The 16,313-nt window shown below is 42.1% G+C and overlaps 1 protein-coding gene across 1 annotated transcript; it reads left to right on the forward strand.

Annotated features, from left to right (window-relative positions):
- The first annotated feature begins 487 nt into the window (after window positions 1-487).
- LOC133630333 (class I histocompatibility antigen, F10 alpha chain-like) lies at window positions 488-15,584 on the forward strand. Its single transcript, XM_062021894.1, has 6 exons — window positions 488-549; window positions 12,210-12,367; window positions 13,054-13,320; window positions 13,690-13,968; window positions 14,359-14,937; window positions 15,535-15,584. The coding sequence occupies exons 1-6, from the start codon at window positions 539-541 to the stop codon at window positions 15,582-15,584; spliced, it is 1,344 nt and encodes a 447-aa protein (XP_061877878.1). The 5' UTR covers window positions 488-538.
- Window positions 15,585-16,313: the final 729 nt, after the last annotated feature.

A 16,313-nucleotide genomic window follows, 5' to 3' on the forward strand; every position in this document is an offset into this window, starting at 1 on the left:
TAATTTATTTTTTTCCCCTATTTGTTCCCACTACCGCACCTTAAGTTGGAGTCCTTCATCTCGTTATATGCAAATATAATGACAATAAAGTCGATTCTATTCTATTCTTTTCTTTGGTCCAATGAATAAGTTGGTGAGCAGTAGAAAAACAGCTGATGAGGAAGTTTGGCGGCAAACTTGTCACACCTGTTTGTGCTTGTCAGGTCAGGTACCTGACGTGGCCACAAGGGGCGCTTGTAGAAGACTTCTTGTCAGTTGAATGTTGCCACTTTTCAGCAATAGTGCCACCAGGGGGTGCACTGCAAAAACTGAAATCTAAGTAAGATGAAATATCTCAAATAAGGGTGATATTTGCTTATTTTCTGTCTGATAAGATCATTCTTCTCACTAAGCAGATTTGATGTTAGAGTGTTTTACTTGTTTGAAGTGTTTTGCTCCTAAATGATCTCAGTAAGATATTTTTTTTTCTTGTTTTTGAACACTGACTTTTTGCAGTGTGGCTCTCGGCCACTTCACTGGCCTCCTGCGTGAGCACACAATGCAGAGAAGGTATGTACACTACACAAAAGTATTGGGACATTTAGGACTACTACTGGACAAAAGTATTGGGACACTGAGGACTAACTCTGGACAAAAGTATTGGGACACTAAGGACTAACTCTGGACAAAAGTATTGGGACACTAAAAACTCACACTGGACAAAAGTATTGGGACACCTAGACAAAAGTATTGGGACACTAACGCCTAACTCTGGTCAAAAGTATTGGGACACTTTTTGATTGATTGATTGAGACTTTTATTAGTAGGTTGCACAGTGAAGTACATATTCCGTACAATTGACCACTAAATGGTAACACCCGAATAAGTTTTTCAACTTGTTTAAGTCGGGGTCCACTTAAATTGATTCATGATACAGATATATACTATCATATATACTATCATCATAATACAGTCATCACACAAGATAATCACATTGAATTATTTACATTATTTACTAAGAACTAACTCTGGACAAAAGTATTGGGACATTTACGACAACCACTGGACAAAAGTATTGGGACACTAGGGACTAACTCTGGACAAAATTATTGGGACATTAAGGACTACCACTGGACAAAAGTATTGGGACACTAGGGACTAACTCTGGACAAAATTATTGGGACATTAAGGACTACCACTGGACAAAAGTATTGGGACACTAACGCCTAACTCTGGTCAAAAGTATTGGGACACTAAGAAATAACTATGGACAAAAGTATTGGGACATTTATGACTACCACTGGACAAAAGTATTGGGACACTAAGAACTAACTATGGACAAACGTATTGGGACATTTACGACTACCACTGGACAAAAGTATTGGGACACTAAGGACTAACTCTGGACAAAAGTATTGGGACATTTAGGACTACCACTGGACAAAAGTATTGGGACACTAACGCCTAACTCCGGTCAAAAGTATTGGGACACTAAGAACTAACTATTGACAAAAGTATTGGGACATTTATGACTACCACTGGACAAAAGTATTGGGACACTAAGAACTAACTATGGACAAACGTATTGGGACATTTACGACTACCACTGGACAAAAGTATTGGGACACTAAGGACTAACTCTGGACAAAAGTATTGGGACATTTAGGACTACCACTGGACAAAAGTATTGGGACACTAACGCCTAACTCCGGTCAAAAGTATTGGGACACTAAGAACTAACTATTGACAAAAGTATTGGGACATTTACGACTACCACTGGACAAAAGTATTGGGACACTAAGGACTAACTCTGGACAAAAGTATTGGGACATTTCGGACTACCACTGGACAAAAGTATTGGGACACTAACGCCTAATTCTGGACAAAAGTATTGGGACACTAAGAACTAACTCTGGACAAAAGTATTGGGACATTTAGGACTACCACTGGACAAAAGTATTGGGACACTAAGGACTAACTCTGGACAAAAGTATTGGGACACTAACAACTAACACTGGTCAAAAGTATTGGGACACCTAGACAAAAGTATTGGGACACTAACGCCTAACTCTGGACAAAAGTATTGGGACACTAAGAACTAACACTGGACAAAAGTATTGGGACACCTACACAAAAGTATTGGGACACTAAGGACTACCACTGGACAAAAGTATTGGGACACTTAGGACTATGGGTTATACTTGTATAGCGCTTTTCTACCTTCAAGGTACTCAAAGCGCTTTGACAGTATTTCCACATTCACCCATTCACACACACATTCACACACTGATGGCGGGAGCTGCTATGCAAGGCGCTAACCAGCAGCCATCAGGAGCAAGGGTGAAGTGTCTTGCCCAAGGACACAACGGACGTGACTAGGAAGGTAGAAGGTGGGGATTGAACCCCAGTAACCAGCAACCGGGACGGCGTGGCGTAGTGGGTAGAGCAACCGTGCCAGAAACCTGAGGGTTGCAGGTTCGCTCCCCGCCTCTTACCATCCAAAAATCACTGCCGTTGTGTCCTTGGGCAGGACACTTCACCCTTTGCCCCCGGTGCCGCTCACACCGGTGAAATGAATGATGAATGAATGGTAGGTGGTGGTCGGAGGGGCCGTAGGCGCAAACTGGCAGCCTCGCTTCCGTCAGTCTACCCCAGGGCAGCTGTGGCTACAAATGTAGCTTACCACCACCAGGTGTGAATGAATGATGGGTTCCCACTTCTCTGTGAGCGCTTTGAGTATCTAACAATAGAAAAGCGCGATATAAATCGAATCCATTATTTATTATTAACCCACTACCACTGGACAAAAGTATTGGGACACTTAGGACTACCACTGAACAAAAGTATTGGGACACCTAGACAAAAGTATTGGGACACTAAGGACTACCACTGGACAAAAGTATTGGGACACTTAGGACTACCACTGAACAAAAGTATTGGGACACCTAGACAAAAGTATTGGGACACTAAGGACTACCACTGGACAAAAGTATTGGGACACTTAGGACTAACACTAGTTTTTCTTGTTTTTGAACACTGACTTTTGTGGCTCTCGGCCGCTTCACTGGCCAGTGTCAATTGTAGTAGCATCAGTTATGCATTTCATCCCAAATGTACAGCCTCATCTTTGTGTCAGACTCACACACACACACACACACACACACACACACACACACACACACACACACACACACACACACACACACACGCACACGCACACGCACACACACACACACACACACAGTGTATGAAAAAGAGCTATCAGTTGTTATTCCTGTTGATGAAAAGTAAGATGCAGGCTATCATTATTTGTGTCAATGTGGACTTCCTCACGCTGCAAGTGTTTACTGGTCAGACAACACAATGAAATGCAAATAATGTCAAAGAAGAGGGGAACTGATGACTCCATGTTAGTTGGTAGAGTAAAAGACAAGCTGCAAAAAAAGATGACTATGTCTAGAGTGTAGGCAGTGCTGTTAAGTTTCTCTGTGTGTGAATAAGTGGAGAATGCGGAAACTTTGAGGCATGATGCAGCTGACTTGTTGATAAACTAGTTTGAGAAGAATGTTTTTGTTTTGTTCATAAGTGGACTGTACTTTTCACTTTTGTAAATATTGACTATTGTGTGTGAAGTCCTACTAAAGGTGAACATTCAGTTGAAGAATTAGGCCATCAAGTTAAGAGAAATGGCTTGAAAAATGTGGATCAAGGATACTTTATTGAATTGATTTGACTTTTATATTTGAGATTGTCACCTTATTGTGGTTAAGAGCTACCAGCAGGAGCTTATTCTTCAGGTGGCACACCCAAGTTGCACAGGTGTGACAAAGTACAATCCTCTTCTCCAGGATGGAGTTGGACTCACAGGGCCTGATTTGTTCAAGGTTTGCGTGTACTAAAACAGGTGCAAACCTGATGGCACACGCAGAGCTGATCTACTAAACCTGTGCAAAGTGGATGGCGTCTCTTAAGTGAGCAGAATATGCAAAATAATATGCAGAATATATGCTGATCATTAAAACAGCCACAATACTGGGAGAAAATGCCAATATAATGATTGATTACGCCCAATATGATTTATCAACACTCATGGCTGTGGTGCCAGCACTATTTAGCTTTTATTTAGTAAGTGTGCACACTGACACTTCCACACACGGCTGCAGGATCAGTGCTTGTGCTCCACACACACACATTTTACACATATCCTCTTTTCAGCAACATCATTTTATAGCTGCTAAACCACTTAAGGGGCTAATCAAAACACATTTGATGGATGCATTTTTGTGGACTTTATTATTTTTTTATGTTTTTTTTTTTAATATACAAACCCCAAAAGCAGTGAAGTTGTCACGTTGTGTAAATGGTAAATAAAAAGAGAATACAACAAATCCTTTTCAACTTATATTCAATTGAATAGACTGCAAAGACAAGATACTAAACGTTCAAACTGGAAAACTGTATTTTTTGCAAATATTAGCTCATTTGGAATTTGATGCCTGCAACATGTTTCAAAAAAGCTGGCACAAGTGGCAAAAAAGAGTGAGAAAGTTGAGGAATGCTCATCAAAGACTTATTTGGAACATCCCACAGGTGAACAGGCTAATTGGGAACAGGTGGGTGCCATGATTGGGTATAAAAGCAGCTTCCATGAAATGTTCAGTCATTCATAAACAAGGACGGGGCGAGGGTCACCACTTTGTCAACAAATGTGTGAGCAAATTGTTTAAGAACAACATTTCTCAACCAGCTATTGCAAGGAAATTAGGGATTTCACCATCTACGGTCTGTAATGTCATCAAAAGGTTCAGAGAATCTGGGGAAATCACTGCACGTAAGCGACAAGGCCGAAAACCAACATTGAATCCCTGTGACCTTCGATCCCTCAGGTGGTATTGCATCAAAAAGCGGCATCAGTGTGTAAAGGATATCACCACATGGGCTCAGGAACACTTCAGAAAACCACTGTCAGTAACTACAGTTGGTCGCTACATCTGTAAGTGCAAGTTAAAACTATCCTACGCAAGGCGAAAACCGTTTATCAACAACACCCAGAAACGCCGTCGACTTCGCTGGGCCCGAGCTCTTCTAAAATGGACTGATGCAAAGTGGAAAAACATTCAGTGGTCTGACGAGTCCACATTTCAAAATTGTTTTTGGAAACTGGACGTCGCGTCCTCCGGAACAAAGAGGAAAAGAACCATTCGGATTGTTATAAGCGCAAAGTGTAAAAGCCAGCATGTGTGATGGTATGGGGGTGTATTAGTGCCCAAGGCATGGGTAACTTACACATCTGTGAAGGCATCATACAGGTTTTGGAGCAACACATGTTGCCATCCAAGCAACGTTATCATGGACGCCCCTGCTTATTTCAGCAGGACAATGCCAAGCCATGTGTTACAACAGCGTGGCTTCATAGTAAAAGAGTGCGGGTACTAGACAGGCCTGCCTGTAGTCCAGACCTGTCTCCCATTGAAAATGTGTGGTGCATTATGAAGCCTAAAATAGCACAACGGAGACCCCCGGACTGTTGAACAACTTAAGCTGTACATCAAACAAGAATGGGAAAGAATTCCACCTGAAAAGCTTCAAAAATGTGTCTCCTCAGTTCCCAAACCTTTACTGAGTGTTGTTAAAAGGAAAGGCCATGTAACGCAGTGGTAAAAATGCCCCTGTGACAACTTTTTTGCAATGTGTTGCTGCCATTAAATTCCAAGTTTATAAATATTTGGAAAACAAATAAGTTTCTCAGTGTGAACATGAAATATCTTGTCTTTGCAGTCTATTCAATTGAATATAAGTTGAACAGGATTTGCAAATTATTGTATTCTGTTTTTATTTAGGAATTACACAACGTGACAACTTCACTGGTTTGGGGTTTTGGATATTAATTATGAAATGCTGTTCCTAGATTACATACATGCTAATAAAAAAACCTCAGCAATGATGTATTTTACAGACAAAAAGTGACACACTTTATCCCATGCTTGTGCAACAGCACACATCTCATTGTGAAAAATGTGAATGTTTGAAGGGGAACAAAATGTGATCTCTGAAAGGGTTACATGTCTCACATTCTACACCAGGGGTCTCAAACATGCGGCCCGCGAGCCAATCGCGGCCCGCGAGACGTTATTGTTTGAACGAATGAATCTTTTGAGTGAACGTACTGAACCGAATCTCTTCATGAACTGATTTGTTCCTTTCTCAGTTCAGTTGAGCTCCGCCGCGACCATGCCGGTATGAGTGGAACTGGCGCATTTTGTGACTCACTGAACCCTCGACGTCGGCGAACGACGCAGCCAGCTACTCGTCATGGGGGCGGGGGGAGGGACTGAGCGAACGATTCGTTCACCGCGGATTAACGACATGAATCACTCAGTGAACGACAACGCTCTCGCTCTCTGCTCTGCTTGGCCCAATGCCGCGAGTGATTCTCCTCCCGTCGCGGGGATATGTTTCATGCCATTGGCATCCGTTCTCCATTCATTCTCCAAGCTAACGGCTAACGTTGACTCAAGCCACATGAAAACAAACACACACACGCGCCCCGTCCCCATTATCTCAACACATAAAGTTATGAGAGTAGAGGAGACAGAAAGAAAGTCAGTGCAGGCAAGGCAAGGCTGAGCAGCAGCGACGCGAGGGGGAGGGGCGGTAGTGTTGTGTCGTTCGCGAACGTGATTCAGGTTCGCGAACGTGATTCAGGTTCGGTGAACACATTTTTTGAACGACTCAATTTAAGGAACTGATTCTAGTGATTCAGTACAGTCAAAAGAAGTGCCGATTCCATCACTAGTGCAACCCGCGAGTTTTAAATGAATGGCGCTTGACAGCGCTGTGTGCAGAGCTGAAGTATTCTTACCAACCCTCCCGATTTTCACCCTTCAACAATACTGAGGACAACAATATTGAGTCAACAATACTGAGGACAATAATGTTGAGGGCACGAGGTTTAGCGTCCACTTTTTCTACATACTAACAATGTGCCTGCACAGTCACATGTTATATGAGGCTGCAACAGACACACGTAAGCGACTGCAACGCATACTTAGTCAACAGCCATACATGTCACACTGAGGGTGGCCGTATAAAAAAAACTTGATCAATGTTACAAATATGCGCCACAATGTGAACCCACACCAAACAAACACATTTTGGGAGAACATCCACACGTAACACAACATAAACACAACAGAACAACTACCCAGAATTCATTGTAGCCCTAACTCTTCCGGGCTACAAGGAATCTACCAATCATGGTGTGGTATATGGCTCTCGAGAGCCGAACATTGACGTCACTTGCGTGATGCAAGCAGAGAAACGTTTTGCTGCTTTTCCACGAGACCCACACACGCTCTCCCTCCCTCCCTCTCTCGCTCTCTCTTGCTCTCTGTCACTGGAACGACACACATTGCGGAAATAACATTATCCTTTGTGCGTCGGTTAAATACAAATATATTCCACAACCCCAAACATGTCTTTTTCAAAGCGTGCAGTGAAGAGAAAGGTTAGTGATGAGCAAAGACAATTCCAGGAAAAGTGGGAGATGCAATATTTCATTGTTGAGCACAGGGGCACCCCGACGTGTCTTATTTGCACAGAGAAAGTTGCGGTGCACAAGAAATACAATTTAAAACGTCATTATATAACTAGACATGCTGAAGAGTATGCAAAACACCAGGGAGATGAAAGAGTGAACCGGGTTGCACATTATGTGTATGTGTATACATTGTTGCTGACTGGAGAAATCAAATTATTATTGTTAGAATAGAGTAGAATAGAATAGAAAGTACTTTACTGATCCCTGGGGGAAATTCAGCACCACAATTCGCTCACAATAGACAAGAATAACAATAAATAATATTATATATATATTATATATATAATATATAAATTATATAAATATATTCTACATATACTACATATACTGTAAATTTAAGTGCAGTCAAGGAACATATGCATTATAGAGTCTGATGGCTGTCGGTATGAAGGACCTCCTGTGTCGTTCCGTGTTGCATTTTGGGAGTCTGAGCCTTCCACCGAACGTGCTCATTCTCCCCGCAAGGCCGAGTGTAGTGGGTGGGAGGTGTTGTCCATAATGGCTAGGAGTTTTGCTAGACTTCTCCTCTCTTGTTATTACTTATGACTGATTTATTTACTTAATTATCATTTTGTTCATTTATATTTTGATTTTATTTTGTGTTGAAAATAAAAATAAAGACATTTAAAAAAAAAAATTTTAAGAAATCTTTTCTTGCGGCCCAGCCTCACCCAGACTCTGCATCCAGTGGCCCCCAGGCAAATTGAGTTTGAGACCCCTGTTCTACACAGTAGGACACCCACCCAGACATACCACATACAGAATCACAATCAGAAATACTTGAATAATCCCCGAGGGGAAATACAGATTTTCAGCACAATCCCATTCAAGATCAGACAAACATTACAAGTAGACAGAACAGGATCAAACATTACAGGGACACAGAACAGGATCACTGATGGGTCTGCCAACTTCCGGCGCCCCTTAAAAAAAAGGTGAGAAACAGGTAAACGCTGGGGGGTGAGAAAAAAAAATTCAGTGTAAACCTGGGCCCCTAGAGAGGGGGTCCAGACTGAGGACAAGGGAAAAAAACTCATAGCCATAGCACCCATAAACATGTGTGTAAGAGGGAAACATCAAAGACCACAAAGGACATTAAAGGCATTAAAAGAGCAGAGCTGATGCAACCAGCCACTTCTACACATACTTGTTCATAAAATAATGTGTGTCAAATGAGCTTTGACAGGGCGCAGGCTGGACTCTGGAGCCTACGTTAGCTGTCACCTGGCTGTGCTACACTCTGGACAAGTCACTAGTTCATGACAAAAAACAGTCGCCAGTTGATTGTAGAGCAAGGATGTGACTGTGCATGTGTGTTACACACATATCACTGTCGGACAAACATGTGCGCCCATTAGAGGCTGCATTGAATTGTATTGTGACACATTCAACTTCCACTCAGTAAGAAACATTGTTCTTAATAATTACTGAATAATGACCTTAGTTACCTTATCATGATGTGTTTCATGTGCTCTTGTAAAATGTGTCATTGAATAATAATACAGCATTTACATAATAATACTCTGACTTGTTAAGTCATTGTTCCAGTTCCCAAAAAGAACTGCCCCAGTGAGCTAAAGGACTACAGACCAGTGGCGCTCACCTCTCATATAATGAAGACAGTGGAGCGGCTCTTTCTCAGCCTCCTCAGACCACAGGTGCAACATGCCCAGGACAGCCTGCAGTTTGCGTACCAGGCAGGCGTTGGTGTGGAGGATGCTATCCTTTACCTGCTGCACCGAGCCCACTCACACCTGGATAAGGGAAATGGCGCTGTGAGGATCCTGTTCCTGGACTTCTCGAGTGCCTTTAATACTATCCAGCCCCGCCTTCTCCAGGACAAGCTGGACAGAATGCGAGTGGACCCCTGCCTGGTTGCCTGGATTTCAGACTACCTCACCGACAGGCCACAGTACGTCAGACTGAAGGACATCACATCTGACACTGTGATCAGCAGCACCGGAGCACCGCAGGGAACGGTGCTGGCCCCTCTTCTCTTCACCCTGTACACCGCTGACTTCTGCTACAACTCAGAGCTGCGTCACATCCAGAAGTACGCGGATGACACAGCCATCGCCGGGTGCATCAGGGACGGCAGAGAGGAGGCCTTTCGGAGGCTGGTGAGGGATTTTGCTGTCTGGTGCCGCAGGAACCTCTTGCAGCTCAACCCTTCAAAGACCAAGAAGCTGGTCATTGACTTTGGGAGGTCGAGTCCAAGGTCACAACATATTGTGATTGAGGGAGTCGAGGTACAGACCGTGGACTCATTCAAGTACCTCGGGGTGTGGGTGGACAATAAGCTGGACTGGACTGTTAACACGGACCACTTGTACAGGAGAGGACAGAGCCGGCTGTACTTCCTGAGGAGGCTGCACTCCTTCAACATCTGTAAAAAAACTCTTGTGGATGTACTACCAGTCTGTGGTTGCCAGTGTTCTGTTCTACATCGTAGTGTGCTGGGGGGGGGCAGTACATCTAAGAAGGACAGCTCCAGACTGGAGAAACTGATCAGGCGGGCCGGTTCTACGATCGGAATAAAGCTGGACTCACTGGTGATGGTGGCAGAGAAGAGAACTGTGGAAAAACTAGTGAGCATCCTGGATGATGGCAGTCACCCTCTGCATACCGTTGTCAGTAGCCAGAGGAGCCTGTTCAGTGCTAGACTGCTTCATCCCAAGTGCAGGACTAATGGACTAAAAAACTCCTTTGTCCCACACGCCATTAGACTGTACAACTCCTCTCTGGGAGGGAGGGGGGAGGGGGGGTGGAGGGGGGGGGGGACTACTAGGATGACAGGGGATGCAAAACAATAACAGTGCAATACTTTTTCATAACATGGTCACTACTGTCTAGTTTCTCTTGTTATATTCTTATTTCACTGTTATATTTTTATTCTCATTGTTGCTTTTTATGTTTATTCTATTGTAAAAGTTTTCTATTTTGTTTCCATTTATACCCCCATTATTTACTTTTTACTTTTTAAATTCGATCTCAATTTTGTACACTTTAATTTTCTGAGGGAACTCTCCTGAAGGAATCAATAAAGTACTATCTATCTATCTATCTATCTATCTATCTATCTATCTATCTATCTATCTATCTATCTATCTATCTATCTATCTATCTATCTATCTATCTATCTATCTATCTATCTATCTATCTAAGTGATTCATCATGAAACAAAATGAAACAAATTGGGTGCATGACGCCAAGCACTAGGGGTGTGGGAAAAAATCCATTCAAATTCGAATCGCGATTCTCACATTTTGCGATTCTGAATCGATTCTCATTTTAAAATAAATCGATTTTTTGATTTTTTTATTTTATTTTTTTCCTTTTTTTATTTTTTATTTTTTTTAATGAATCAATCCAACACAGCAATACCATAACAATGCAATCCAATTCCAAAACCAAACCCAGCAACAATTGAGAGGAGTTTTTTTGATTGATTGAGACTTTTATTAGTAGGTTGCACAGTGAAGTACATATTCCGTACAATTGACCACTAAATGGTAACACCCGGATAAGTTTTTCAACGTGTTTAAGTCGGGGTCCACTTAAATTGATTCATGATACAGATATATACTATCATTATAATACAGTCATCACACAAGATAGTCATCAGAGTATATACAGTGAATTATTTACATTATTTACAGACACAAACACGACACAGAACAAACCAAAAGTAGTGAAACAAAAATGAATATAATCAACAACAGTATCAATATTAGTTACAATTTCAACATAGCAGTGATTAGAAATCCCTCATTGACATTATCATTAGACATTTATAAAAAATAAAAAAAGAACAATAGTGTCACAGTGGCTTACACTTGCATCGCATCTCATAAGCTTGACAACACACTGTGTCCAATATTTTCACAAAGATAAAATAAGTCATATTTTTGGTTCATTTAATAGTTAAAACAAATTTACATTATTGCAATCAGTTGATAAAACATTGTCCTTTACAATTATAAAAGCTTTTTACAAAAATCTACTACTCTGCTTGCATGTCAGCAGACTGGGGTAGATCCTGCTGAAATCTATGTATTGAATGAATAGAGAATCATTTTGAATCGGGAAAAAATCGTTTTTGAATCGAGAATTGCGTTGAATCGAAAAAAATCGATTTAGAATCGAACCGTGACCCCAAGAATCGATATTGAATCGAATCGTGGAGCACCCAAAGATTCGCAGCTACCAGGCACTGTCAAGAAGAGTAAAAAAGACAAAGATTGAAGGTGGCAATGAATGGGGTAGAGGGGCCCACAAAGATACTCTTTCAGAGGGACCACAATTCCCAGCAAGGGCCTTGACAAGCAATATTAAATAGATGATAAATAACTATGATATCAATAAATGTAACAATGTTATATAGCAAAGTAAAAGTTGTGTTTCTTATCTAAGTAAATGTAACTGGTTACTACTCACCTATGTGGATAAGTGTGTTCACTTTTGACAGCTACGACAAAATAAAAGTCAAAACATAATAAAAATGATTTATTTGTCATAAGAAACCATCTTTATCTTTCGTGACGGTCGCTGCGTTTAGAAACAAGCATCCAGTCAATGTTTGGCTTCACCGTGTCTAATTTCACTTTCACTTTCTTTGATATTGTGCCAGCAGAAGCGTCTGCCTCACACTTTTCCCCCACGTTCAGCACTTTGGCCACAGCCAGTCAATGGCATTAAAAGTGACAAACATCTTTTTGTTTCGTGCTGACATCATGGACTTGTTTTTATTCTTTCTTCTGGTCGTGCAAATGCACAGCGTGACGCCTGGTAAGTCCTTTTTATAACTTTATAAATGATTATTCATCAATCCTCTTTGTGCCTTCACTTATTTGACTTCTGAGAGTTTATATTACTTATTAATTATATTCATTCTTATATTATTCAAGCCCTTTATTACTTAAACCTGGTTCTTTTTAAACATATTTTATTGTTTTCCCTTTTTCTTTATCATTCAAGAAAATATTCAAAGTGTTCCAAGAAAGTTCCAGAAGCAGAGAAATCCGTTATTTGTTTTGGCTTCAGTTTTTTCTTGTTGAAAGACTTATTTGTCCAAGGCTTGTAAGAAGGAACACTGACTTCCTGAAATCTTCAACCACGGAAGTGTCAGAAAGTAATCAAGTGTAGTAACATCATCCCGCCACAAGGTGTCAGTAAGAGTCGACATCAAATGGGCAGAACAGCTTGTGTTCATATTCAGCCTCCATTGGAGAAAAGATATGTTTATTTTCAAAATGTTGAAAGTGTCAACAGATGTCCAATAATAAAATATATTATTCATGTGTTGTACTTGTCATAGAACACCATGTGAGTCTTGACTGTGATATCTAGCAGTGTTTGATGTTGACTTTAAGACCCCACTGAAGACTGAATGAGCTCAAATATTCACAGTGCAAGATTGTTGAACATGAAACTAAATAATAAAAAGTCATCTTGTTGTTGTGTTCTTCTTTCAGTGATTCACACGCTGCAGTATTTCACCACTGCATCCTCTCAAGTTCCAAACTTCCCAGAGTTTGTGAGTGTTGGTTATGTTGATGGAGTTGAGATTAGTTACTATGACAGAAACATCAGGAAAGCAGAATCCAAACAGGACTGGATGAACAAAATCACAGCAGAGGATCCAAAATACTGGCAGAGACAAACAGAGATCAGTGTTGGTAATGAGTTTACTGCCAAACACAACCTTGAAGTTCGTAAGAAGCTTTTCAACCAAACTGGAGGTTTGTTTATGTTGAACTTTCTACTACTTAAATATATTTGATGTACTCTTGTTATACTGTAGTAAAACACACATTACTGCACTGATATACCTTGTCTCTGTCCATCCCATAATAACCTACACTAATACTGTGTGTGTGTGTGTGTGTGTGTGTGTGTTTGTGTGTGTGTGTGTGTTTGTGTGTGTGTGTGTGTGTGTGTTTGTGTGTGTGTTTGTGTGTTTGTGTGTGTGTTTGTGTGTGTGTGTGTGTGTCTGTGTGTGTGTAAGTGTGTGTGTGTGTGTGTGTGTGTGTGTGTTTGTGTGTGTGTGTGTGTGTGTGTGTGTTTGTGTGTGTGTGTGTGACTGCTTTACAACACTTTGTGTGTCTCAGGTGTTCACATTGTCCAGTGGATGACAGGATGTGAATGGAATGATGAGACTGATGAGGTTACAGGTTGGCGTCAGGAAGGTTATGATGGAGAAGATTTCATATCGTTGGACATGAAGACATGGACATTTACTGCAGCAAAACCACAAGCTTTCCCCTCCAAACTCAAGTGGGACCAGAACATATTTCTACTAGACTACCTTAAGTATTATTACACTGAGGATTGTCCTTCTTACTTGAAGAAGCATGTGAACAATGGGAAGAAGGTCCTAATGAGAACAGGTAGAAGCACACCTTGTACTTTCACCTTTTAACATGTTAGCACTCCCCCTATAGGAACATTACTGACATTACACTCTGTCTCTTTATACTCTTTTCTCTTTCTGTCACCTTCTCTCCATCTTTACCTCCATCCACACCTTCTCTCCATCTTTACCTCCATCCACCCCTCCTCTCCATCTTTACCTCCATCCACACATCCTCTCCATCTTTACCTCCATCCACACCTTCTCTGCATCTTTACCTCCATCCACACCTTCTCTCCATCTTTATCTCCGTCCACACCTTCTCTCCATCTTTACCTCCATCCACCCCTTCTCTCCATCTTTACCTCCATCCACACCTTCTCCCCACGTTGTCTTCTGTTCACACGTGACATCACTTCCTGTGCAGAGCTTCCAGAGGTGTTCCTCCTCCAGAAGACGCCATCCTCTCCAGTCACCTGCATGGCGACAGGTTTCTACCCCGACCTCGCCGACCTGTTTTGGAGGAAAGACGGCGAGCAGATGTTGGAGGACGTGGAGCACGGAGAGCTGCTCCCCAACCACGACGGAACCTTCCAGATGTCGGTGGAGCTGAAAGTGGAGGTGACGGCCGAGGTGGAGGGCAAGTACGAATGTGTGTTCCAGCTGTCTGGCGTCAAGGAGGACCTGGTCACCAAGCTGGAGAGAAGAAGCATCCTGAGCAACGCAAGCCATGAAGGTGAGAAAGACACATTTAGTTGGAGATGTTTCCCATCACAAGTCCACCTGTCACCATTATTGATCCATGTCACCATGACAACGCTTGACGTCTGCATGCAAAGTAGTCATGAAGGTTTCCTCTTCATGCTTTGTCACTCCACTTGTTCTTTTTTGCTCTCCACAGACAACTTGAGCGTCGCCCTCGCTGCCACGGCGGCGGTCGTCGCTGTGGCGGCCGTCCTGGCGGCCATCATCATGGTCATGGTCAGGCGTCACAGAAACAGACAAGGTGAGGGACACCAATGTCCTCCGTCTTCTTCTTCTTCTTCTTCTCGGTCCAGGCCGTGAGTTGATGCTTTCATCCGGGCTGCATGTTTTAGTTGCCTTCCAGCCAAACACTCAAAGATCCACAGAGACAGAGCGCACACTCTCACATAGAAACACGTGAGGAAAAAGTCCATTTCACCTTGTTTCCCTTTCATTTCAGCCCAGTACGATCCAGCTCGTAAGTAAAACATCTTTTCTTTGAGCCGCAAGAAACAAAGCCGTGGTGAAGCGTCACTCACATGGAGGTCTGATGTGGACCTTTGTTACAAGTTTAGCCTGAAAATCCCAACTTGGGCTGACTCCTTCACAATAAAAGAGCCTCCTGTGAGCACACGCAATACAAAGTGTGGCATATCTCACGTTTGACATGAGTCCTCATGATGAGGATCAGCCAAATGAGACCTCAAGTGTGCTGACTCATCAAGAAGGTATCCTAGTCAGGAAGTAGAAGAGCAGCACTCTGCTTCTTCATGTTTCCAAGTCACACCTCAAAGATCTGATGTGAGTGACGAGGCACCTTCTGGATGTTCTTCCTTCACCGTTTGCGTTTGTCCCGCAGCTCGCCACGGCGGCGTGGAGCTCTCCGAGAGGGTGGCGGCTGAAGGCTGAGTAAGTCTGCACCTCCAAATGTTCTTGTGTGAAGATGATGTTCAACTTGGTTCTGTTGGGAATGTGCTGAGTCATCTTCTTCCTCCAGGATGCTTTGTGCACTGGAACACAGAGAGATGTCTCCATCGCTGAGGGACGTCATGGAGATGTGCTTTGTTCTTCATCCCACTGCTCCTCACGCTATTCCATCTATTCTTCTTTGGCCGTTAAAATACTTTCAACATCAAACGTTGGTGGCTATAAAATCATTCGGGGCTCACGTTTCATGGCCTTGACATCATGACGAGGATTTCTTCTTTCTTTGAATGGCCGCTGCTTATGATCAATATCACATTGTGTCACATCTCTGTCAATAAATCCGTTTGTTCTCCACTCGCCTCGCACTGCTTTCTTGGGGACCAGGAAGGGTCTCGCTCATAACGATGGTAGAAATAGGTCGTTTTTATGTATCTTGTATTTTTTCATTCAACACTTAAATCCCTAGATCAGTTTTAGGTTTATCTGTCCATATCATATTCTTTTTTAAATATGTTATGCCTTTTTTGTCAAAACCTTGTTTTGTTATGACAAAACCACTAAATAATCATTTTTACTAAACGTAATTGCAATCTTAAATAGGTCAATTCAACGTTAGCTATGGTTATGGTGTTAATTTATTTTCAGGATTTGTTGCCACTATCTTAATAATTCCAGCAGGGGTCACTGTAGGCCCTCTTTTACTTCCTGTTG

Source organism: Entelurus aequoreus, linkage group LG15 (genome assembly GCF_033978785.1).
Source record: "Entelurus aequoreus isolate RoL-2023_Sb linkage group LG15, RoL_Eaeq_v1.1, whole genome shotgun sequence".
In the NCBI taxonomy this organism is placed as follows: Eukaryota; Metazoa; Chordata; class Actinopteri; order Syngnathiformes; family Syngnathidae; genus Entelurus; species Entelurus aequoreus.